Here is a 20,173-nt window from a genome sequence, read left to right on the forward strand (position 1 = left end):
AATATGTTACTGTGGTATTGTATAACCTTTGTATAAGCATGCTACTTCATATGAAGTACTCGCCTTCCAGTTAGATATCTGATACGTTGTCCAAATAGGCTTACTGATGGGATTTGTTATTGTAGCACTTCTGGTCAGCCTTGAATTGCAGAAAGATTAATTTTGGTATTTTAGGAGTGGTTATATTTTTCAGCTTGGCTACGTGTTTAACGTTGTAGTTTAGAACCGTTAAATATTGGAGCAGAGATGTCTTTAATTTGATGGCAGTGTTACAAAGTACTCATCTGTTTTGTTCTGAACTCTCCTTTCTGATAAAGGTTTGTGATATCTAGTCAGAAATTAACCTGCTTCTGCTAAATGAAGGTATACATTCAAAATAGCTAGGCTGTCTTGTAACTGAAGTCTGGTTGGTTGGTTGGGATTTTGCATTTTTAGAAGAGGGATAGATGTACTTTGCATTTACAGATGAGGAACAACAATACACCCATAGTTCATGTCTTACAGGTGTGCTTGGATCTCAGATAAGGCAAGTTTTTGCATGAGTTTTAATTCTATTTTGGGATGATCATTTCAAGTTAAAGAACTATTTATGGCAAACAGTATCCTCCTTTACCACCCCACCTTAAAAACATCTTCTCAAAGCATCCTGTTTTTTCTGTACTGTGTCTCTGCCACTCAGCTGTTGAGAAGAGATGACAGCAAAATACTGATTACCAACAGAGCTTTCTTTTACTTGTGATGTTAGCTGCAGGCTAAAGTCCTAACTGGTGACAGACCAGTGAAGAATAGCTTAGGGCACAGCACAGCCTTAAACACCATAAGTGAGATGGCTAGAAGGAGGTAGACCATGTTACTGACACTGCTAATTCCCCTGTTTTCACATAAGCAGAGCTGCGTGTACATAAAAGTACAGACAACTTTAGAGATCTGTTTACTTTGTTAATATGCGAGCCAGCAGTTCTGCAGTGAAATACAATTGTGTGAAAATGTTTCTAAATATTTATGCAAGTCATACAGTTTCAAAATCGTTTGTTGCTGTCACTGTACAATTTCTGCAACTGCTTTACTACTGTGTGCAAATAATCATTTGTTGTTAAATGTGCTGTATTGTTGGGTTTTACTATAGCTAAGGATGTTATATTTCTTATTCTGATATTTCCTTTAAATAAACCTGAAGGCTTCAGTCTTCTGTGTTTAAACAAATCAGAGTTGTTACAGCACCTTTGTGGCTTAACTTTTACCTGTTGTTGTTTTTTTTTTTTTGTTCTGTTACCTAATTCTGGTCTCCAACACAGGCCACAAAGGCTGTAACCGAAATGGTACTACAGGTGATGATTGGGCAATGATTGCAGAAACCAGTGTCAGGGGAGGTGACTTCTAATGAAGTGTCTGGGATAGAAATATCTCTTAGTGGGACTAGAGTAGTGGCTGTTCTGCAACAGCTCCTTGTGTTCAAATTGCAGAAGACACAGTAATGTATCCTCTGGTACTATTCTGAGAATTGTATTCTTCTGCTCTCAAAAGTACAGGCTCCCTTCCTATTCTTAGGTGACTCCAAGAATTATTTTGTATTTGTGCTGTCCAATCTATTTTAGAAGGTGATGACTAAGGTCTTTGATTTACGATTGTAGTTTTCTTTATGCTTTCCAGTTAATGTGCGATTGTATTCCCTGTAACAACCTTAAAGGTAAAGGGCTGTGCCTATGGCCGGACAGACATTTCATATCTGCCACTCATGAGGACAATCTGCCACTGGAACTCAGGGAGGTGTTGGAGAACACCAGCTACTTTGGTTTCTCAAGAGGCACTTTTCCAATCCCAGAGTTTCTGTAAGCTACTTCCGTTGGCAGGGTATCAGCAATGATCCACATATGTTTTCTTTTATCAGTCAGAGGTGGTGTAAAAGGTGGAGTGAGACTTTTACTACTGAAGACGGCAAAAAGCCTTTTGCTAATTTTTACAGGAGCAGAATTAAGTTCCAGCCTCCTATAATTTTTTTAGTTATCTGTAATAAAACACCATGTCTAAATGGTAAGTTTTTTGATTGGAAATAGAGTAACTTTGTCTTTTACTGCATATGATCATCTGTGATTTGGTATTTTGTTCAAACCTTAGGAGAAACAGGAATTTCTCAGGGTGCTTTGACAGTGTTGATAAGGCCTGGTCTCGAAGAAGACATAGGTTTCTTGTTCCTTTTTTTTACTAATAGTCTTTTACCTCTGATTCCCTTCTGCCTCTGCTCTTTTATTGATTATTTTTTTTCTGAGCAGCGTATTACAACATAATATATTTCTCAAAATACAGCTTTGGTGGAATTCACTTGTGCTGAAGACAGTGGAATGATGAGACATGCAGATGCACTGTCATGTTTGCTGTGACTACAAATGCACCTGTACACATGTATTTGAATACTTATGTGGAGACAAGGAATTGCAGAAAATTATCTGTAAAGGTTTACAATTTGAGAAAACTTCAACAGGCTAAACTTCAACAGGCTATTGCTGATAAAACACTTGGATGAACTTTAAGTCATACAGAATATTTTACCTATAGCTTCTTGGAGATTATGTTGTTTTTCAGTCCTTTTATAAACCTGATTATGCGCACTTTAAAATTCAGTTTGGTCTAAGCTGCTGTTCATATCCACTGAATGTTGTGGAGTTTGACCTAAGGCTGCCTGTTTATTCTGCCTAGTATTAACTTTTTGGGGGGGGTTTTTTGTTTGTTTTTAGGCTATTTTAGCAGAAAACAAGGAAAAACTGCCTATAACGATAAAACCACCAGTTTATGACAAAGACAAAGTTTTCAAGTACGTATCTGCAAACAAAATGCTTTCTTACCAAGATAACATGTAATAATTGCAGTGTGCTGAGGCTGAACAGCCTTTTCCAGCTTTGAACAACAGAGGCAAGTTGACGGTGTGTTTATATGTAGCCACTTGCTTAAGATTCTCACTTACTAGTTGTTCTTGTTGGATTCTTCAGAGTAAATAGATTTAGGTGGTGGGGTTTAAGTAAGTGCCACCTTTTGGGAAAAAGTTGTATAATGTTGTAACGCTGTTTTCACTAAGGAGTATAACTAAAGTATGTAAGAAAGACTAAGACTTCTCTTCTGCGTTATAGCGTGTATGTCCATAGGGGTATATGCGCTCCTCTATGCCGTGTGAATATAACAGACTATTCCCCACTTCAGATGATACTGCCAAACAGGAAATCTTGTCAAAACCTGGGATGTTTTAAATTGGGTATGTGCCTTATTAAAAAAAAAAAAAAAAAGAAAGCACAGTGTATGGTGTGAAACTATTTCAGAAGAAAGCTGGAAGAACATTGCAAAGGTAAGGGATTTTTGTGAGCAAAGGCAGAGGCACTGGATGGCTAGACTGCCTTATTAGAAGTATTATTCCAGAAAAACATACTATTTCGTAGCATGTGCTGTGAGTTGCACTCCAGGGTGTTTGTAGTCTGACACTGGGATCCAAGCTCTTGCTTGCAACATTTTGCATCAAAAGGACAAGGTTAGGCTGAAACATATTTGGTAGATGTAGTCACACCCCAGCTTTTGGTGTTGAGGGGATTTGTTATTCACTAGATTAACTTTACTTGAGAAGAGCTACTGAAAATCAAAGTCACTTTGAATTGAGAGGAATTTGTTTACTTGCTCAGTGATAGTCTAGATTTCATTACACAGTGGAAATGTCTGGTTACAGGGCTGTGAGTATAAGCAAAGCTATTTTTTCATCCAGTGTACTTGCCTCTATTCCAGATAAGGGTGTCAAAGGTAGATGCGTTCTAATAGACGTGGAAAGAAACACTGAGGATGTTGGAAAATATTGACTTATTTTTCACTGCTACCTCTTTATTTTGCATCTCATATTTCAGGTGAATGGCATTCACATCAGGGAGGGAAGGAGGGGGGGAAACACACGCCAAATCCTTCCTGCTCTGAAAGGAATTCAGAGGAATGTCGTCAACACCCTGTCCGTGTACTCCGAATGGGGTTTCCTCTCTTTATCCAGCTGCTGTATGGAGAGGAGAAAGGGAGAGTAGCTTGACCTCCACAGGAGGACTACAAGGACCTTCTTGTGTTCTGAATTTCATCTACCAAAGTTCCTGTAGGAGCAGGGTAGCTGCTCAGAGTCCAGATGACTTAGTGGGAGCTGCAGTCTTCCAGTACTCTTGTCCTCTTTCAAAGCTTTGAAGGTTTTAAGGCTGCTACCATGGACAGGCGGATGGGAGCATGTGAAGCTGGGTAGATGTGTGTAGCCTGTTAGTGTGTATGCTCTGCCTTGAGTATTGCCACTGTTTTAGGGGATTCGGAAGAAATTAAATGCATGAGGTTGCAAAGTTTAGAACCTGGGACAAATTCTTAGTCATCTTGTTTTCAAGTGGAGCTAAGACAAAGAATGGGAAGATGAAGTAAATGTTTAACCTGAAAAGCAGGGGAGCAAGTACGTGTAGATTGATACAGCAAAATTATAGTTTCAAGTAGGTCTTGAAGCATTAATAGTAACTGCTGCCCTAGGGAGATTGTTCTATCCAGCTGTGCTGATTGCTGACTTGAAAAACAGGTGGATAAAAGAACTAAGTATTTCAAAGACAAAATTAAGATGAAAAGTCCTTCCAGTTCATGTTTGGCTTGATCATCTCTTTCTCTTGATCTTCTTTCATGTTTCTCTTCAGCTACATCAGTCATCTTTTTAAAGATGACTGAAGAGTTGTTATGAGATGGCAACTCTTTGTTTTGATTGGTATTGTCTGCTCTGTGCTTTGGGAGTTGATTCTTGTAACTGCTTCTTAGGTTTAAATGCTTTGAGTAAATTAAGTAACATCTAACATGTTTTGATTTACTTGCACAGTTCTACTGAATAATATAATCTTTAATCCCAGACTTTATAGCACCCTACCAGGACTTCTGTATGAGAGGGGGAAAAAAAAAAATCATTCAGGAAGTATGGTTAGCTTGCTTCATTGGTTCAGTATGTCACTGATATTGGAATGAAAGGTCCAAAGTAGATTGGCTAATACCACAGTGTTGCAGTGTAGAGGTTCTGTCATCTGTCAAACCCAGGACAGGACTTGGTGCATTTCTTATCTGTCTGTATTTTTATGTATATGTGTCGATATGTATTATCAGAGTAGACATTGGCATGTGTACCAACTTATTTAACTAAACCCAAGGGAATACCATAGAAGATTCTATGTGCTCTTTAGATAGCAACAAAGGAACCGCCCAGTATTTGTCAGGTGCCTGCCCTTATGGTCCGTGTTCTTCAACGCAGAGGTCTGATTTTTTCAAATGTACACATTTAATACTGGGTATACTGAAGTAAGTAAGGGAATCTGACCACTAAACCCAGTGATAGGTGTTGGCAATGAAATGCATTAATTTTATATGGTATTTTTACAAAATCTTTGTTCTTGAAATTAAATCATCTGCTTTACTGAGCCTTTCACTGTCCCAAGACTTTTTATGATAAGAGGATTGAATATAGAATGAATGGAGTAACTTTAAAACTTGGAATGAGTGGAATGGCCTTATTTTCCCTCTAATTTTAACCTCCATCACCTTATTTCAGTGGTCTTCCTGCACTTAGCAAAGATAGATTGAGCTCCCCTGTTTCTTTTGTGCTGCATTTTTGTGGTTTATAAGCAAGCCTTAAGATACATAATCTGGAGTGCTCTGGCACATGAATTTCTTAGCAAGACTCTAAGGTTAAGAAAGCACTTTTTATTGTTAATGTGAGTAGCATCTCTGTGAAATTTTATGTATAGCTGTAAGCTACGGGGGGGGGGAAGTCTTCATAGTCTTTGGTAGCTATATATTATAGAAGATACCACTATCTTCTGTGTATCTATAAAGGCAGCTCGGTGTTGTAGTGGGAAATTTTTGAAAGAAAAGTATTAGTTTTTTAGGAGGGGGCGTTGCTTTGTTTTTAATACTTAACTGGGGGCAAAAGAGTACAAGAATCTTTCTTTTAGCCTGTAGTTCAGAGGGACTGACTGCAGGTCACGACTTGTATTTCTGTGTGGTGTAGAACATTTAAGTGAATTAACGCTGAAGGGAAATCGATTTTTGGATGTGCAGGAGGAGGTGACCCACCTCTTGGCTGAATCCCTGATTCACATGAAGAACACCCTGCTCTTCAGATGAGAGAAGTAGCTGGTCCCCAGCGAGCAGTGGGAGTTTATTACTAAGTGACGTATTTGGAAACTTGGAATAAAAAGGGGGTGCGTGGGTGGGGAAACTTCTGACTGATTAGATGATGTCTAGGAGATGGTGTGGAATAAGATTTGAGTTATCAGATGCTGCCAGGCTCTCCAGGTGTCCTTCCATGCTGTGTGAGGCCAAATGCCTTGGCCTCAGGCCTTTGTTACAGCAGCATTTTACATACCATTGCCTCTTTCTGACTGGAGTAAGGGAATTTGCCATTTTATGTTTGCCATTTGCCAAATTATATTTTTGTTTTGCCTTAAGCACTGATTAATCCTTTTTAACACCTTAGATTATAGTTCAGCCTCATTGTTACCTTAGCTGGGAGAATTGTGAAAACCATTGTTTGAACAAGAAGTTTCAAAGGTATTTGCTGTAGCTGCAACGGGAGGGGAAGGAAGCCACACTCTTTTGACTCCAAAAGATACCCTGCTGAGTTACTTCTGCTAAATTCAGTGAACACTCTTTGTTTTTTTGACTTTACCTGTAAGCACATTCAAGGTTTCTGCTAGTTCATACACAAAGGAGTCCTGTCTGTGACTCTTCATAGCTCCAGCATAACACTAGTTTGAACCAAGGTTTCACTTCTGTCCTGGAGAAAGCACCTGTAACTGGACTGTTTTTGCAGATAACTAACCAAATGATTGTACAGCCTTAGCCCAACTCTAACCGTGTCTGTACTCCAAAAACATAACATTATACAAGTTTTATCCAACCATGTTGGTTTTCAGAAGGAGTGTACCAAACTCTATACTTGGCTGTTACTTTTAGCCTTTTTTCTGAGCTGGAAAGCAGGCACTGCTCACACAGCCTGGAGCAGAAGCCAGGAATCCTGAAGGTTAGTATTCCAGCACTCTGCCACCAAAAATTGTGCAATATGTTGGCAAAATATTTCCATACCATGCTGCAGGGGCTTAATCACAAGAAGGAGAAAAAAAAACCAAAACACCAAAACTGTTGCTGCTCTCATTTATTGTGTGTATTTCACAAGCAGAATAGGTCTGTTGTGTAAATCTGATGATCCTCTTGCTGCCAAGATCTATTAGTTGGGTTTGAATCCAGCTACAAAGGACTAGTGTCTTTGTGGAATGATAACTTGTACTGTAGGGTATGTTTGTAAGGGACTGACCTGGTGCTGTATGAGCAACTTCCATTCTAATATTTCTTGTGTTGCACGTGCTCGTGTGTGTGTATTTGTGTGGGGATGTTGGATGCCTCGAGACTTTATTACAGCATTATAAGGCCTTTTATCTTCAGATCACCATTTTGATTCCCTTTTGCTTGACCAAGGACTAAAAGTTGCTCCAGACCAATGGATATTTGGATAGCTTGTATATGAAATGGGTTTGGCAGAACTTGTACTGGATCCAGTACATTAAATTTGGTATTGTGCTTTCCCCTAGTGTGCAGGCTTACAAGAAGCCAAGAAGCCACGTGTTGCAGAAAGAAATGCTAGTGGGGCTGTATGAAGATACTAACTTTGCTCTGTTGTAACAGCAGGGAAAGATTGGTGACTTCTTTCAACAGGGATGCCAGGCTGACTCTCTTCATCTGCAGTGAAGTCATCTCTTTTAGTCTTAGGCTTCAGCATAGATAGTATAACCGTTGTAGTATGTCACACTTGGAGCTATGCAAAACATCTTTCTTACTTCTCTTTTTAAAGAATGTATTTCCCTCTGTGACTGGCTATTTTTAGTGTTCATCGTTTCAGAGAAGTTTCTCTCAGGGGACTATATCTTCCAGTTGGTTAGGAGCAGAGGAAAGTTACACAACTGAGAATAGGTCTGGAGAGGAGGAAGAATATAATGGTTTCTCAGGGAAAAAGTTAGCTGTTGCTTAGTGTGTTTAAATGTCCCCTTACCATGAGAACTGTTTTCTGTGTCAGTCTTGCTTTTTGAGTCATCGTGATGAATTCTGAATTAAGTGACCTCACTTTAGGCTGTAAAGTCATTGCAATAACCTATATTGCTATCTGCTTATTTCAGCATGTCAGATAGCCAAGTCACTGGTTTTATTTGAGGGGTGAATTTCCTAAGACATGCAACATCTTGCCTCATTTTCTATAATTTATATCAGGTTTGGGTTGGGTGTTTGTGTGGATTTTTTAATGGGGCTGGGAGGGGAATTGTATTAAATCTCAAAGTTGTGTGTACTTCCTGTAGGTATGTAATGTACATACTTGCATATGTTTTGATGTTCGGAAGTGTCTCTGTGTGTGAAGTTCTGAACAAATGAAAATAGACTTCTGAAGCTACTGAGTCAAACTGACAAGATTGCCTTTAAGTTTATTTCTTGTTTATTACAGCCAGTTGATTTTTTTAGAGCTCTTCTAGCAATGAAGGCATTTACAAGGTCTCCCTCACTCAGGGACTTTTCATGTAGAGTAGTGAATTCATGTAGTGCTTCTCTGTCAGGGGCTTAGTCACTGGCTTCTGGGTTGCTATTTTTTCTGAAAGTTGTAGGAGCTAAACTATCTTTGAAACTTCTGTTTTGAAATACAGGGTTTTTTGTCTGTCCTACTTCAATTTAAAATGTTTCTGTGGATTAAGAAGAGATTGTCACAGATAGTGTGTATTGGTAAAGCATAATTCTTGTAGAAAGCCAAGCTTAAAACGTTCTTCTGTTCAAGCATGAGTTGATCCGTTTCAGAAACCAAACTGACATTTTTCTTCATATGCCTTTTTCTTCTAGGGTTTTCACAGACGTTCAGCAAGTCCTCAACAACCTGACGCATTCCCGGTTTGTGTTCACAGACAATGAGGGAGAAGCAGACATCCTCTACAACTTCTCACACTTCAAAGATTATAGGTTGCAATTGTTCCCCTGATAATATAAATTCTTTTGTTGCTATAAAGACTGTTCCCAAAGGCCTCCCCAGTCGTCCTTCCTCGCCCAATGACTTCTCTGTTTTGTAGGAAGCTAAGTGAGGAAAGGCCTGAGGTAATGCTGAATCAGTTCCCGTGTGAGAACCTCCTGACTGTCAAAGACTGCCTGGCATCCATATCTAGACGAGCTGGAGGACCAGATGGGCCAAGATGGTTACCTCGTACTTTTAACCTTCAAACAGAATTGCCTCAATTCATCAGCTACTTTCAACAACGTGACAGAAGGTGGCTTGTGTTACAGTTTCCTTACATCTTGTGCTTTCTTGATCCCACTCCCCTCAAAGACTAGTAGCCTGCATTTTGGGCTTGGCAGCTATTACACTACCATGAATTTGCTCTTGCTGTGTTTCTATTCAAGTGAATTTTACCTGGAAAGTGTGAGCTTTTTTCTTTAAGAGTAGTTAAGCAATGAATTTTGAGACACCAAAACTTTGCTGTGATTTGCATACAGACTTGAAGGCTATTGCTTTTTGTCTAGTTAAGATCTTACCTTGTGTATTTAACAGATACACAAAGGAACAAAATGTGTTTGTGTCAAATGTTCGTTTTTTTTTCCCAGGGGACCAGTAGCAGTTGTTCTTGTACTTAAGCCAGAATGAAAAATGTTTATAGAGTTAAAGTAATTGGGTTCTGTAAGGCCATGAAAGTAAAACTGAGTTTTAGTGTTAACCTGAAGCAGTTGTGGAGCTTTAGGGTTTTAAATCCACGCTCTGTGCTGCTGTCTTGGAGTGGATAGAAACTGAGATTCTCTTTTGGTAAGAGAGAAAGAGACCATTAGGTACTGGCTGATGGAATGACCTCTTATGCCTGGCATGTAGTGTTCTGGTTGAAAGGTTGCTGCTTTGGTGATGCTTGCTTATGGTGCCACCTACCAGGCATTTCGTTTGGCCATTCTTTGCTCTGTGTAGTCTGTTGTTGACTGACATAACCAGGAGAGCGCGCTCCTTCCACGTATCCCTAGTATGTGGTGTTCTGATTCCTTTTTAAGATGGAGGGTTAACCGTGAATGCTGTGTGTACGTAGGGACTGGGAAAGAGGGGATAGGAATTTTCATATAAAGAGAAAAAACAAACCCTTTTAAGTTAACTCCACTAACTGTAGCTCAGTTTATGCTGTTTATCATGAAGCTCAAGAAGTTTCTCAGGATGCTTTAACTGATTGAGGAAAGGAAGACATCAGGTGTCATCCTGCCCTTACTCTGAAAGATGCATTGAAAGACCAGCACATTGCCTGTTTTCCTCAAGGATATTTCAAACAATTTTGCCCCTTGAGGTGACTAGGTACTAGAAAATGAGAAGATGGTGGTGTGCTTTCGTTTTCTTGCAGTATCAACTGTTGAGATGTTGTGTGATTTCTTCCCAAAGACGTGAGTTGTGGTGTCATTTCATGTCAGTGATTTGGAGGTGTTCTTAGGGAATCAACCTGGAAAATTACACGATGCCCTGCCAGAATGTTCTCTGACTCTTGGCAGAATGGTTTCCACACCATGACCTGTGCGTGTTCATGATGCTGCTGCTCTGTTGATGAGTTGTTTTCCCCTTTTGAAGGAGTTGGATGCAGAAGAAGGAAATAAATAGTGAGAACATGCTAGGCCCTAGCTCAAAAGATCAGTGAAAGCTACCACTGCCTTTTCTCCCCTTTATGCCTAAGGCCTGTTGCTCCCAGCTGTCAGTCAAAAGTCCTTAGTTCTTGTACTGTAGCCCACAGCTTTATAAAGTGTTTTATTCTGGGGACTACAGAGTACGTAGATCAGTTCAAGTGGATGTTCGGACAGATTAATCTGATGGATACTTACAGGTGTTGGCCTATCTCTCTCTCTCTCTCTCTCTCTCTTTCTCTCTCTCTCTCTCTCTTTTCCTGTCTCTCTCCCCTTCTCTTTCAGAGGAGAAGACAATCACTGGATATGCAAACCATGGAACTTGGCCAGAAGCCTGGATACCCACATCACCAACAGCCTTAACAATATCATCAGGCATAGGGAAAGCAGCCCAAAGGTTAGAGAGCATCATTTTGAGTGTGATTTGAAGGGGAGAGCTAAAAAAACCTGCTTCATAGAAGGAGGTCTAAAAATATAAAGGAAATCAAAACTCATGTGCTGTCCATAAGCATGCAGTTTCATCAATTCAGAATTGATTCTGATTCAGATTGGTCAGCTGCATTTGTTGCGATGATGAACTCCAACTGCCTGGTGTTTTCTTATTTAAAAATATAAAACTAGCCCAGACAGTCATGAATGCTCCAGCATGGTGCTGCTTTAATGCTAATCCTCAGACTGGCAGGTGAACACACATTAGCTGTAGTTAGCATTGGCCATAAATTTCGCTTCTGTCCCCTGGTTGATCAGTATTGCTGATCCGCAGCTCTGCTCAGTGGCACAAAGTGCCAACTTTGCCAACAGTAGATGAATTGCGGCGCTTTTTATAGGGAGTCTGCAATACGTGGTCATACCTCAGAGTGTCGCTTCAGCTTTATTTCTGTTGGTGTGTGGACTGCGTGTATTTTCTGGAATGCAGAAATGCACAAAGAATTGCTTCACGTTTCTAGTTCAAAACAAGGTCACCAAAATTATAAATAAAATTAATTATGTGAGTTTTAAAAATTAGTACATTCTGGCCTCCTGCTTTCCCCACTCTGATGTCAGAGAGTTAAAGGTACCTGTTTGCATAACAACATTGTGTATTCATGCACATTTCTAAAGAAAAATGGAAATGTGTACAAGGATACCTTGAGTCATTGAGATCCAGTGACACTTGGTTTTCATTTCAGTTGGATTGTATTTATTGTGAGCGGTTTTGCTTTGTTGTAGGTAGTGTGCAAATACATTGAGAATCCAGTCTTGTTTCACCGAGAAGATGTGGGGATGGTTAAATTTGACATCCGTTATGTTGTATTGCTGCGGTCCATAAAACCACTCAAGCTGTATATCTATGATGTATTCTGGCTGCGCTTTTCAAATAGGTAATTACATTCTCCTCATTACTGTAAAGGGGCTTAGAATTATATCTGATACCTTGGAAACTAAGGAATTGTTTTGTTCCTTAGGGCATTTTCACTCGATGACTTGGATGACTATGAGAAGCATTTCACAGTCATGAATTATGCTCCCGGTGTAACATTAAAACAGGTAAGCAAACAGTCCAAAACACTTCCTCACCTTTCTGTTGTTGGAAAATTTTCCAGTGCCTCCTTGTTGCCTGTTACCAAATAATCTATATCACATCCACTTAAACAAGTAGTCAGGGCATTGAAAGTACCCCAAGTCCTAAGCAAATATTTTCCTAGACTCTTCCCCCTCTTCCACCATAATCATCTGTGATTATATAAGGTAATACAAACCTATATCCTCAATATAACCCACATTGATAGAGGTCAGTAAAAGAATTATTAAAATGGCAGCTAATCGTTGTCAAAAACTTCAGTGTGACCTTTTATAATAAGAAATACCTTAACAAGGAAGGTATTAAGGAACTGTTCCGTACTTCTCTACGTGTGTTTATATGAATGGCAAAAAATAGTTGATGTTCCATTCTCTTGGTATCTAATTGCTCAGTCATTCCCAACCAAAATGGTCTTTGATGTTGCTAAACTCTTTTAGGTACACTGTGAAGAATTTATTCCTATGTTTGAAAAACAATATCCAGAATATCCTTGGACAACGGTACAAGTAAGTCAGCAATTCATCTTTCTCATGTAGATATTCGTGAATCTCTTTACTTGGCAAACTACCTTTTCCAGAAGTGTTGGGTGGTTGGTTTTTTTTCTCATAAGACGTACTTCATGTGTATCAGTTCCACAAAGGACATCGAATATTAACCTTTAGTTCAGAAGCATTTCTTAACTTAGCGCAATTGCCCCTCAAACATTTTGTTGTTAGCATTTGAGAATTTTATTTCATGATTACACTATGAGAATTCCTTACATTGGACTATATAGGAAAGCCAACGCCCTCATGGGAAAGTCAAGTCCCTGATAGAATTAAACCTGGCCAAGGACATCAAGACCAACAAAAAAAGCTTCTATAGGTACATCAGTGACAAAAGGAGGACTAGGGATAATGTGGGCTCTCCCTGGAAGGAAATGGGAGACCTGGTTACCCAGGATATGGAGAAGGCTGAGGTACTCAATGGCTTTTTTGCCTCAGTCTTCCCAGCAAGTGCTCCAGGCACACTACCAAAGTTGAAGACAAAGGCAAGGTCTGGCAGAATGAATAACTGCCCACTGTAGGAAAAGAACAGGTTCAAGATCAACTAAGGAACCTGATGAGATGCATCCGTGGGTCCTGAGAGAACTGATGGATAAAGTTGCTAAGCCACTATGAATCATTGTGTGAGAAGTTGTGGCAGTCCAGTAGAGTTTCCACTGACTGGAAAAGGGGAAACATAACCCCATTTTTTAAAAAGGGGAAAAAAGGAAGATGCAGGGAACTACAGGCCAGTCAGTCTCACCTCTGTGCTTGGCAAGATCATGGCATGGATCCACCTGAAACTGTGCTAGGGCACATGGAAAATAAGGAGGTAATTGGTGATAGCCAGCATGGCTTCACTAAGGGCAAATTGTGCCTGACGAATTTGGTGGCCTTCTACGATGGGGTTACAGTGATGGTGGATAAGGGAAAAGCCATCAGTGTCATCTGTCTGGCCTTGTGTAAGGCGTTCAACACTGTCCTGCACGACATCCTGGTCTCTAAACTGGAGAGACATGGGTTTGATGGATGGACCACTCTGTGGATCAGGAATTGGATGGTCACACCCAAAGAGTCATGGTCAGCGGCTCGATGTCGAAGTGGAAACCAGTGATGAGTGATGTTATTCAGGGGTTGGTGTTGGGACCAGTACTATTTAACATCTTTGTCAGCGACATGGACAGTGGCATCACGTGCACCCTCAGCAAGTTTGCTGATGACACCGAGTTGTGTGGTGCAATTGACATGCCGGAGGGAAGGGAGGCCATCCAGAGGGACCTGGACAGGCTGGAGAGGTGAGCCTGTGCAAACCTCATGGAGTTCAACAAGGCCAGGGGCAAGGTCCTGCACCTGGGTCGGGGCAATACCAAGCACAGAGACAGGCTGGGCGATGAGCCCTGCAGAGAAGACTTGGTGGTGCTGGTGGGTGAAAAACTGAACGTGAGTCAGCTACATGTGCTTGCAGCCCAGAAAGCCAACTGTGTCCTGGGCTGCATCAAGAGAAGCGTGGCCAGCAGGTCGAGGGAGGTGATTCTCCCCCTCTGCTCTGCTCTGGTGAGACCCCACCTGCAGTGCTGCGTCCAGCTCTGGGGCCCTCAACACAAGAAAGACATGGACCTGCTCGAGTGGGTCCAGAGGAGGCCACAAAGATGCTCAGGGGGCTGGAGCACCTCCCCTGTGAGGACAGGCTGAGAGAGTTGGGGTTGTTCAGCCTGGAGAAGAGAAGGCTCCGGGGAGACCTTAGAGCGGCCTTCCAGTCCTTCAAGGGGGCCTGCAGGAAAGGTGGGGAGGGACTCTTGATCAGGGAGGGCAGTGATAAGACGAGGGGCAATGGTTTCAAACTGAAAGAGGGGAGATTTAGATTAGATGTAAAGAAGAAATTCTTTCCTGTGAGGGTGGTGAGGCACTGGCACAGGTTGCCCAGAGAAGCTGTGGCTGCCCCCTCCCTGGCAGTGTTCAAGGCCAGGCTGGATGGGGCTTGGAGCAACCTGGTCTGGTGGGAGGTGTCCCTGCCCATGGAACTAGATGGTTTTTAAGGTCCCTTCCAGCCCAGGCCATTCTATGACTTAGTTATAAATCCAGTCCTGACTACCCTCAGATGCTGTTCCCAGGATCTATTTTTTCTTATGAGTTCCATTTTTTTTTTTTGCGGAAGGTTACAAGAATCAGCCCCTGTTTGTGAAGATTTAGTATTTCATGCAAATCAGCAGGAAAGTCCAGAATATAAAGTGTGCTAATCACTACAGATGCTGCTCACAACATGACTGTGGAAAAACTGTTTTCAAAGCCTTCACTATTCTTTTCAGCAGAATATTAACTCAGATTCTGAAAAGTTGAACCTTTGAGGCATTCAGGCTCTTGCTTCCTTTGTTCCAAATGGCTTCACAAGATAAGGAGGTGTCAGAATAAGTAGGAAGTTAAAGTAAATAGGAAATTACAGTAGATAGTAATCTCAGTGGAGTGGCATCCAGGTTTTGATTTATCTGTTTTAAGCAGAGCTGTCGGTCTAAAGATCTCCGTGTACACTGTCAGGTTAGCTTGCTGTGCAGCGCACTAGAGCTCGCACACGGGATAAGGATGTGCCCAGCTGTGCCCAAGTGGCTGAGAGAAGTAAGCACTGCCCGTGCTCCAGGTGTGCTGTGCTTGAAGCGTTACGCTGGCAGACTGGATGGTGAGGAGGCTGCATTTGTATACTGTGGCATATTTAAAAGAAAACAAGTTAGGCTGGTCTTCTCTTTTTTCTTAAAGACCCTTCCTCCACCAACATAGTGTCTCTGAGCTAGTGAGTTAGAACCCTTGTTTGTTAAATTAAATCTTATGTTTGAGATTGCAATGCAGAATTTCCAGCTGCTGACCCAGCTTCTCTGTGTTAGCCGGTTGGACAGAGCCCTGTCCCTGGTTGTTGCATTACTGGCTTTTCACAAGAAAACAGATGGTTCCCTAATACTAGGGCATCTTTTATCTGGGAGGAGGAAGGTCCAAATATTATAGTTCCATAAAACATGCAGGAAGGCAGATGAGGGCCTTCTCATTGATTTTTTTTTTTAATTTTTTTTTTTTTGCCTGTAATTTCTACTTGAAAGAAAAAGCTGAATGTGAAGAGATGGTTCAGAAACATGCACAAAAACGAATTGTTGCATTCTTCCGTATTTATCAGGAGGTAGAAGATGCAGAATGAACAGTAGCTGAGCATTTATATGTGCATATGCTTTCAAAAGTGAATAAATTACCCAACTGTGGGTTGATTTCCATAGATTAATTTACATCAGTTTTAACTAGAACCTCCTATCCTATCAATGATACTCAGCGTATGACAGGTGTAGCAGCATTAGATTTAAAATAGTCTGGAAGAGGCTACAAGGGGTGAAAAGAGAATACTGTAGGTTGCCCAAAGCAGTACTGTATGCAGAATGGGAAGTATTACCCCATCTTTTCATTTGCAGAAGGAATGGTTCACTGCAGTATAAACTCAAAGCTAAGATTCACACCTGTATGTTCGTTCTGTTTTATTTCAGATTCACATTGGCTATCTGTTTCTCAAAATACCAGTGTAGCATGTTCCTAAAATCTCCATGTCCCCACCACTCTTTTTAGAGGGGTATGAGTAGGTAGAAGATTTTTCACTGCAGAACAAAACAAAACGATGCTAAAATACAACTTAATAGGCAGGAAAAAGTCAGAACCTCACAGGGGTACTGCTGGTGTTCTCGGAACTCTCCTGGGTTTTCCTTTTTTCCTCTCCTCTACACATAAATACAGTACTGTACATAATGCTGGGGAAGGGGGTTAATTCTGATATTAAATGCCCTATTTTCAGGATTTCTGTAGTACTGATTTGCTCCCCAGAAAAAAGTCCGTGGATATTGCTGGGTGCTCAGTGCTTTCACTGTGTTGTCTTTAGGTCTAAATGCACATTTTGAAGCTAATACTGTGCAGATTTTCATCTGTTGGCTAGTGTAATTTATACAACCAGTTTAAAAAGATGTATGAATGAAGTGATTAAAAACCTGTTTATTGCTTTTATAGAACCTCACTTCTCATTCAGAGACCTTTTTCTGTTGTTAGGCAAATATTTTTAAGGCATTTGCTGAATTGTTCCAAGTTGCTTCAGCGAAACCTGCGCCTCTTGGCATCTGCGATTATCCGTCATCAAGAGCAATATATGCTGTTGACTTGATGCTTAAATGGGACACCAGCAGAGATGGTGAGAAGCTCACTTTGAATGTTGAATTCTTTATATTTGCGGACCTTTTCTGAAATTTGATTCTTCTGTCTGAACTCTTACTGTTCTTAAAGCAGAGTGAGCTGTGTGCTCTGTGCCTCCCGCTGACATCAAAGTGTTCTGGAGTTGCGGATCTGTGGGGTTAGCATCTGCCATGCCGGTTAACAGGAATGATGGGGGAGCTGGTAACTGTGCTTGGCCAATTCCTTGCTTCCTTTGTGCCCCTGCTACTGCCATTCTCTGTTTGTTTTTTGAAAAACAAACAAAACCCCACCACACACAGAAACAAATGTACAGCAATCTAGTTACTCTGACAGCAGCAAGTTTTCTTTCCCATTTGTGGTGAGAGAATGTCTGAAATACCTGTCTCTTTATGAAAACCTTAGAGGCATCTTACTGTCTGTGGCGTCCAGGCTTGGACCGGTGTCTTCAATGCACAGTTACTTATTGAAGCAGGGAAGGTACCTTGTTCACCATTTCAGTGCTATTGATGTCCTCAGGACCATCACTCAGTTGTTGCCAAGTCTGTAAGAACACATATGTGAAGCTGCTTCCTATTAGTGCCACAGCATGGCTAATTAGCTCCACTAATTAGTGGAGCCTCTCTTCCAGCCAGTTGTGGAGGACGGGTAGCAAAATTTGCCAGGCAGGGAGAATTCTTTATTGTCTCACCAGGAGGCTCAAAAATAATCTGTAAGCGTGCCCAACCCAGACACATGTATCTTGTAGGTAGAAAAGCAGCAGAGGCATCAACCCCAAAAGGACTGCTAGGGCAGTATAAAACAGAACTGAGCGTACTCTTTCTTGTGACACTGTGGTCCCCGGGACACAAGAGAAGTTAATTGCTCATGCCCAGGTTTGCCGGAGGAGCGATTAGCTGTTGTATGTTGGGTCGGTGCCCCTAGCTCACTGCTGCGGTGGCTGATTCTGTAAATATTGAATCAGTTGCATGGAGGGAAGTGGTTGAGAAGTAGGAGGTGTAGAATTGAGCCTTTGCTGTTCAGATCAGGTGGAGCAAGTGTTTGAATTTGGGTCTGCTACGTCCACGTTGAATGCTCTTTCACCTGTCCCAGAGTCGTCTTGAATGGGAGAGGCAAAGCAACTCACTAATGCTAGTAGCTTGAGGAAAGCTATTGCAGTGCGAGGATCAACCTCTCATTACAGCCCTGGCTGAACATGAGCTGTGCAGGTCCCTAGCCTTTTGGAGATGGGGGCGTGAGTGTGAAAGTCATGGCTGTGATGCTGTGGGCAGCCTGTGGACAAATAGGTTAGTTGCTTCTGAGCAGAGCAGAGTATGGTTTACGTATGCATCAGAAGGTTGTCCTCTCACTTACAATCTCAACACCAGACAGGAAATAAAATCCTTTGTTTCTCTTTGCACAGAATGCATTTGATTCTGAACTGTACTGATGAAGTTTTAAGAGAAAATTGAACTTGCTGAGTTCCTTCTAGGAGTGAGATGAAGTGGCAGGTGGGAGTGGCTGGAGCATAAAGGAATAGGACTGCTAGAACTAGAAAGGTAGCTATCTAAGAGCTTTAAGAAAGTAAAGTTTGTACTGAAATGTGAAAGGAGAAGCAGAGTTTTCTGGAAGATGTTTCGGACTGTCAAGCAAGACAGCTGTATTAGCGAGATCCTATTAAGTTGGTGCAAATTCTTATTCTAAATGAAGTATTGAATTAGCACAGTGATTGCAGAATCTGTTGGATGATTGTCCTCTGGATAATGATGGTAGAACAGACCTCTGGCCTCCAAAAAAAAAAAAAAAACCAACCCAAACCCACTGAAATCAAAACACTTTACCGGTTTGCCAGCTTGGGTTGTAAAAGATGGCTTTTTCCAGGCATTTTCTATAATCTCTGGCTTAAAGACAGGTAGTGATTCAGGATCTGTCTAGAGCTTGTATTAAGAGGTGATGTTTGTGTTCCCCTTTACAGGGAAAAGAATGATGCAGCCTCAGATCCTGGAGGTGAACTTTAATCCTGACTGTGATAGAGCCTGCAAATACCACCCCACCTTTTTCAATGATGTCTTCAGCACCCTGTTTCTGGATGAATCAGACAGCTGCCATGTGACATGCATTGTCTAGCCACAGGAGGCTTGATTCTATTAATTTCCTTCCCAGATATGCTTAACAGCAAGATTTATATTTCAGTTCTATGAGCTGCTGGTGCGACTATTTTCCTATACTGGTAACCCAGGGGAAAAAAAAATCATATTAGAAGAATATGCATATACCATATACTGTATTGATTATCATTTTGTCTGCATTTTCCGTGTCTTGCTTAGTTCTGTAAATCATCAGTTTGTGTGGACCAAATGTCTTGTTTATTGAATATGGAAGACCTCCAAAATAGGTCAGTAACTGGAGCAATTGACTTGTTTTTCAGGTAGCCTGATTGCTTGCTTGCTGGGAAACATTGCACAAGTTCCCCATGTCAACATTAAAACTATAATTTACTGAATCATGTTGGAGTATGTATATCTCTCTTATCTGTCCCTCTTACACAAAGATCTAAAATGTTATGATGGGAAAATAATATGGCATTTCAGTGCAATGAACTACTCGGGTAATGAGATTAAAGATTTGATGGCTTTTCCCGTTTTTCTTAGTTAAAAAAAAAAAAAAGGGCAAACAAACCCCACAACATCTAGGAACCATGTACTGCTGGCTGTCATCCTTAGCCTGCCCCTTAAAAAAATAGAGATTTTTGAGAAGGGGTCAGGCAGGAAGTGAGAGGGGTGCAATGTCTGGAGCAGCACAGGAGTGCAGAGGAAGCCTGAAGGGATGAAAGGGATCTGGAAAACTGCTAGAAGCCCAAGCAGTCTTTGGACATCACAGTTTAGGGCCTAAAACAGAGGTGTTTGGGAGTGTCCTTCAGTTTGAAATTAATTCCTAATCTCTCCTTTCTCCTCAAATCAGGGAAACTGGTTGAAATTTAGCAATTTAGGCTGGCTTTATGTTGCTTTATGTGTATGTACAAATTGCAAAAATTCCGCTGTCCATCATGAAATATATATTATGTGGGTCGTATTTTTTTTAAGCTAGTTTGCAGCAATCAGGATCTGCCTGAGAGTGAAGTTCAGTTATAAAATTGTATAAATGTTCTAAACCTTGCTTCAAGCTTTGCAAATAGGCAACGTGTTATCCCTCATGATCAGGAAGGGAGAGGGAT

The 20,173-nt window shown here is 41.1% G+C and overlaps 1 protein-coding gene across 1 annotated transcript in view; it reads left to right on the forward strand.

The window, feature by feature from the left end:
• TTLL12 (tubulin tyrosine ligase like 12) overlaps positions 1 to 19,222 on the forward strand; it is a 31,723-nt gene extending 12,501 nt beyond the window's left edge. The window contains exons 6-14 of the mRNA XM_086466308.1: positions 2,733 to 2,809; positions 8,902 to 9,018; positions 9,126 to 9,320; positions 10,978 to 11,089; positions 11,902 to 12,053; positions 12,138 to 12,219; positions 12,691 to 12,759; positions 16,843 to 16,981; positions 18,935 to 19,222. Of these exons, the coding sequence (XP_086322434.1) occupies positions 2,733 to 2,809; positions 8,902 to 9,018; positions 9,126 to 9,320; positions 10,978 to 11,089; positions 11,902 to 12,053; positions 12,138 to 12,219; positions 12,691 to 12,759; positions 16,843 to 16,981; positions 18,935 to 19,086 (1,095 nt within the window). The 3' untranslated portion in view covers positions 19,087 to 19,222. The remainder of the gene's footprint in view (positions 1 to 2,732; positions 2,810 to 8,901; positions 9,019 to 9,125; positions 9,321 to 10,977; positions 11,090 to 11,901; positions 12,054 to 12,137; positions 12,220 to 12,690; positions 12,760 to 16,842; positions 16,982 to 18,934) is intronic.
• Positions 19,223 to 20,173: the final 951 nt, after the last annotated feature.

Source organism: Leptosomus discolor, chromosome 1 (assembly GCF_034619465.1).
Source record: "Leptosomus discolor isolate bLepDis1 chromosome 1, bLepDis1.hap2, whole genome shotgun sequence".
In the NCBI taxonomy this organism is placed as follows: Eukaryota; Metazoa; Chordata; class Aves; order Leptosomiformes; family Leptosomidae; genus Leptosomus; species Leptosomus discolor.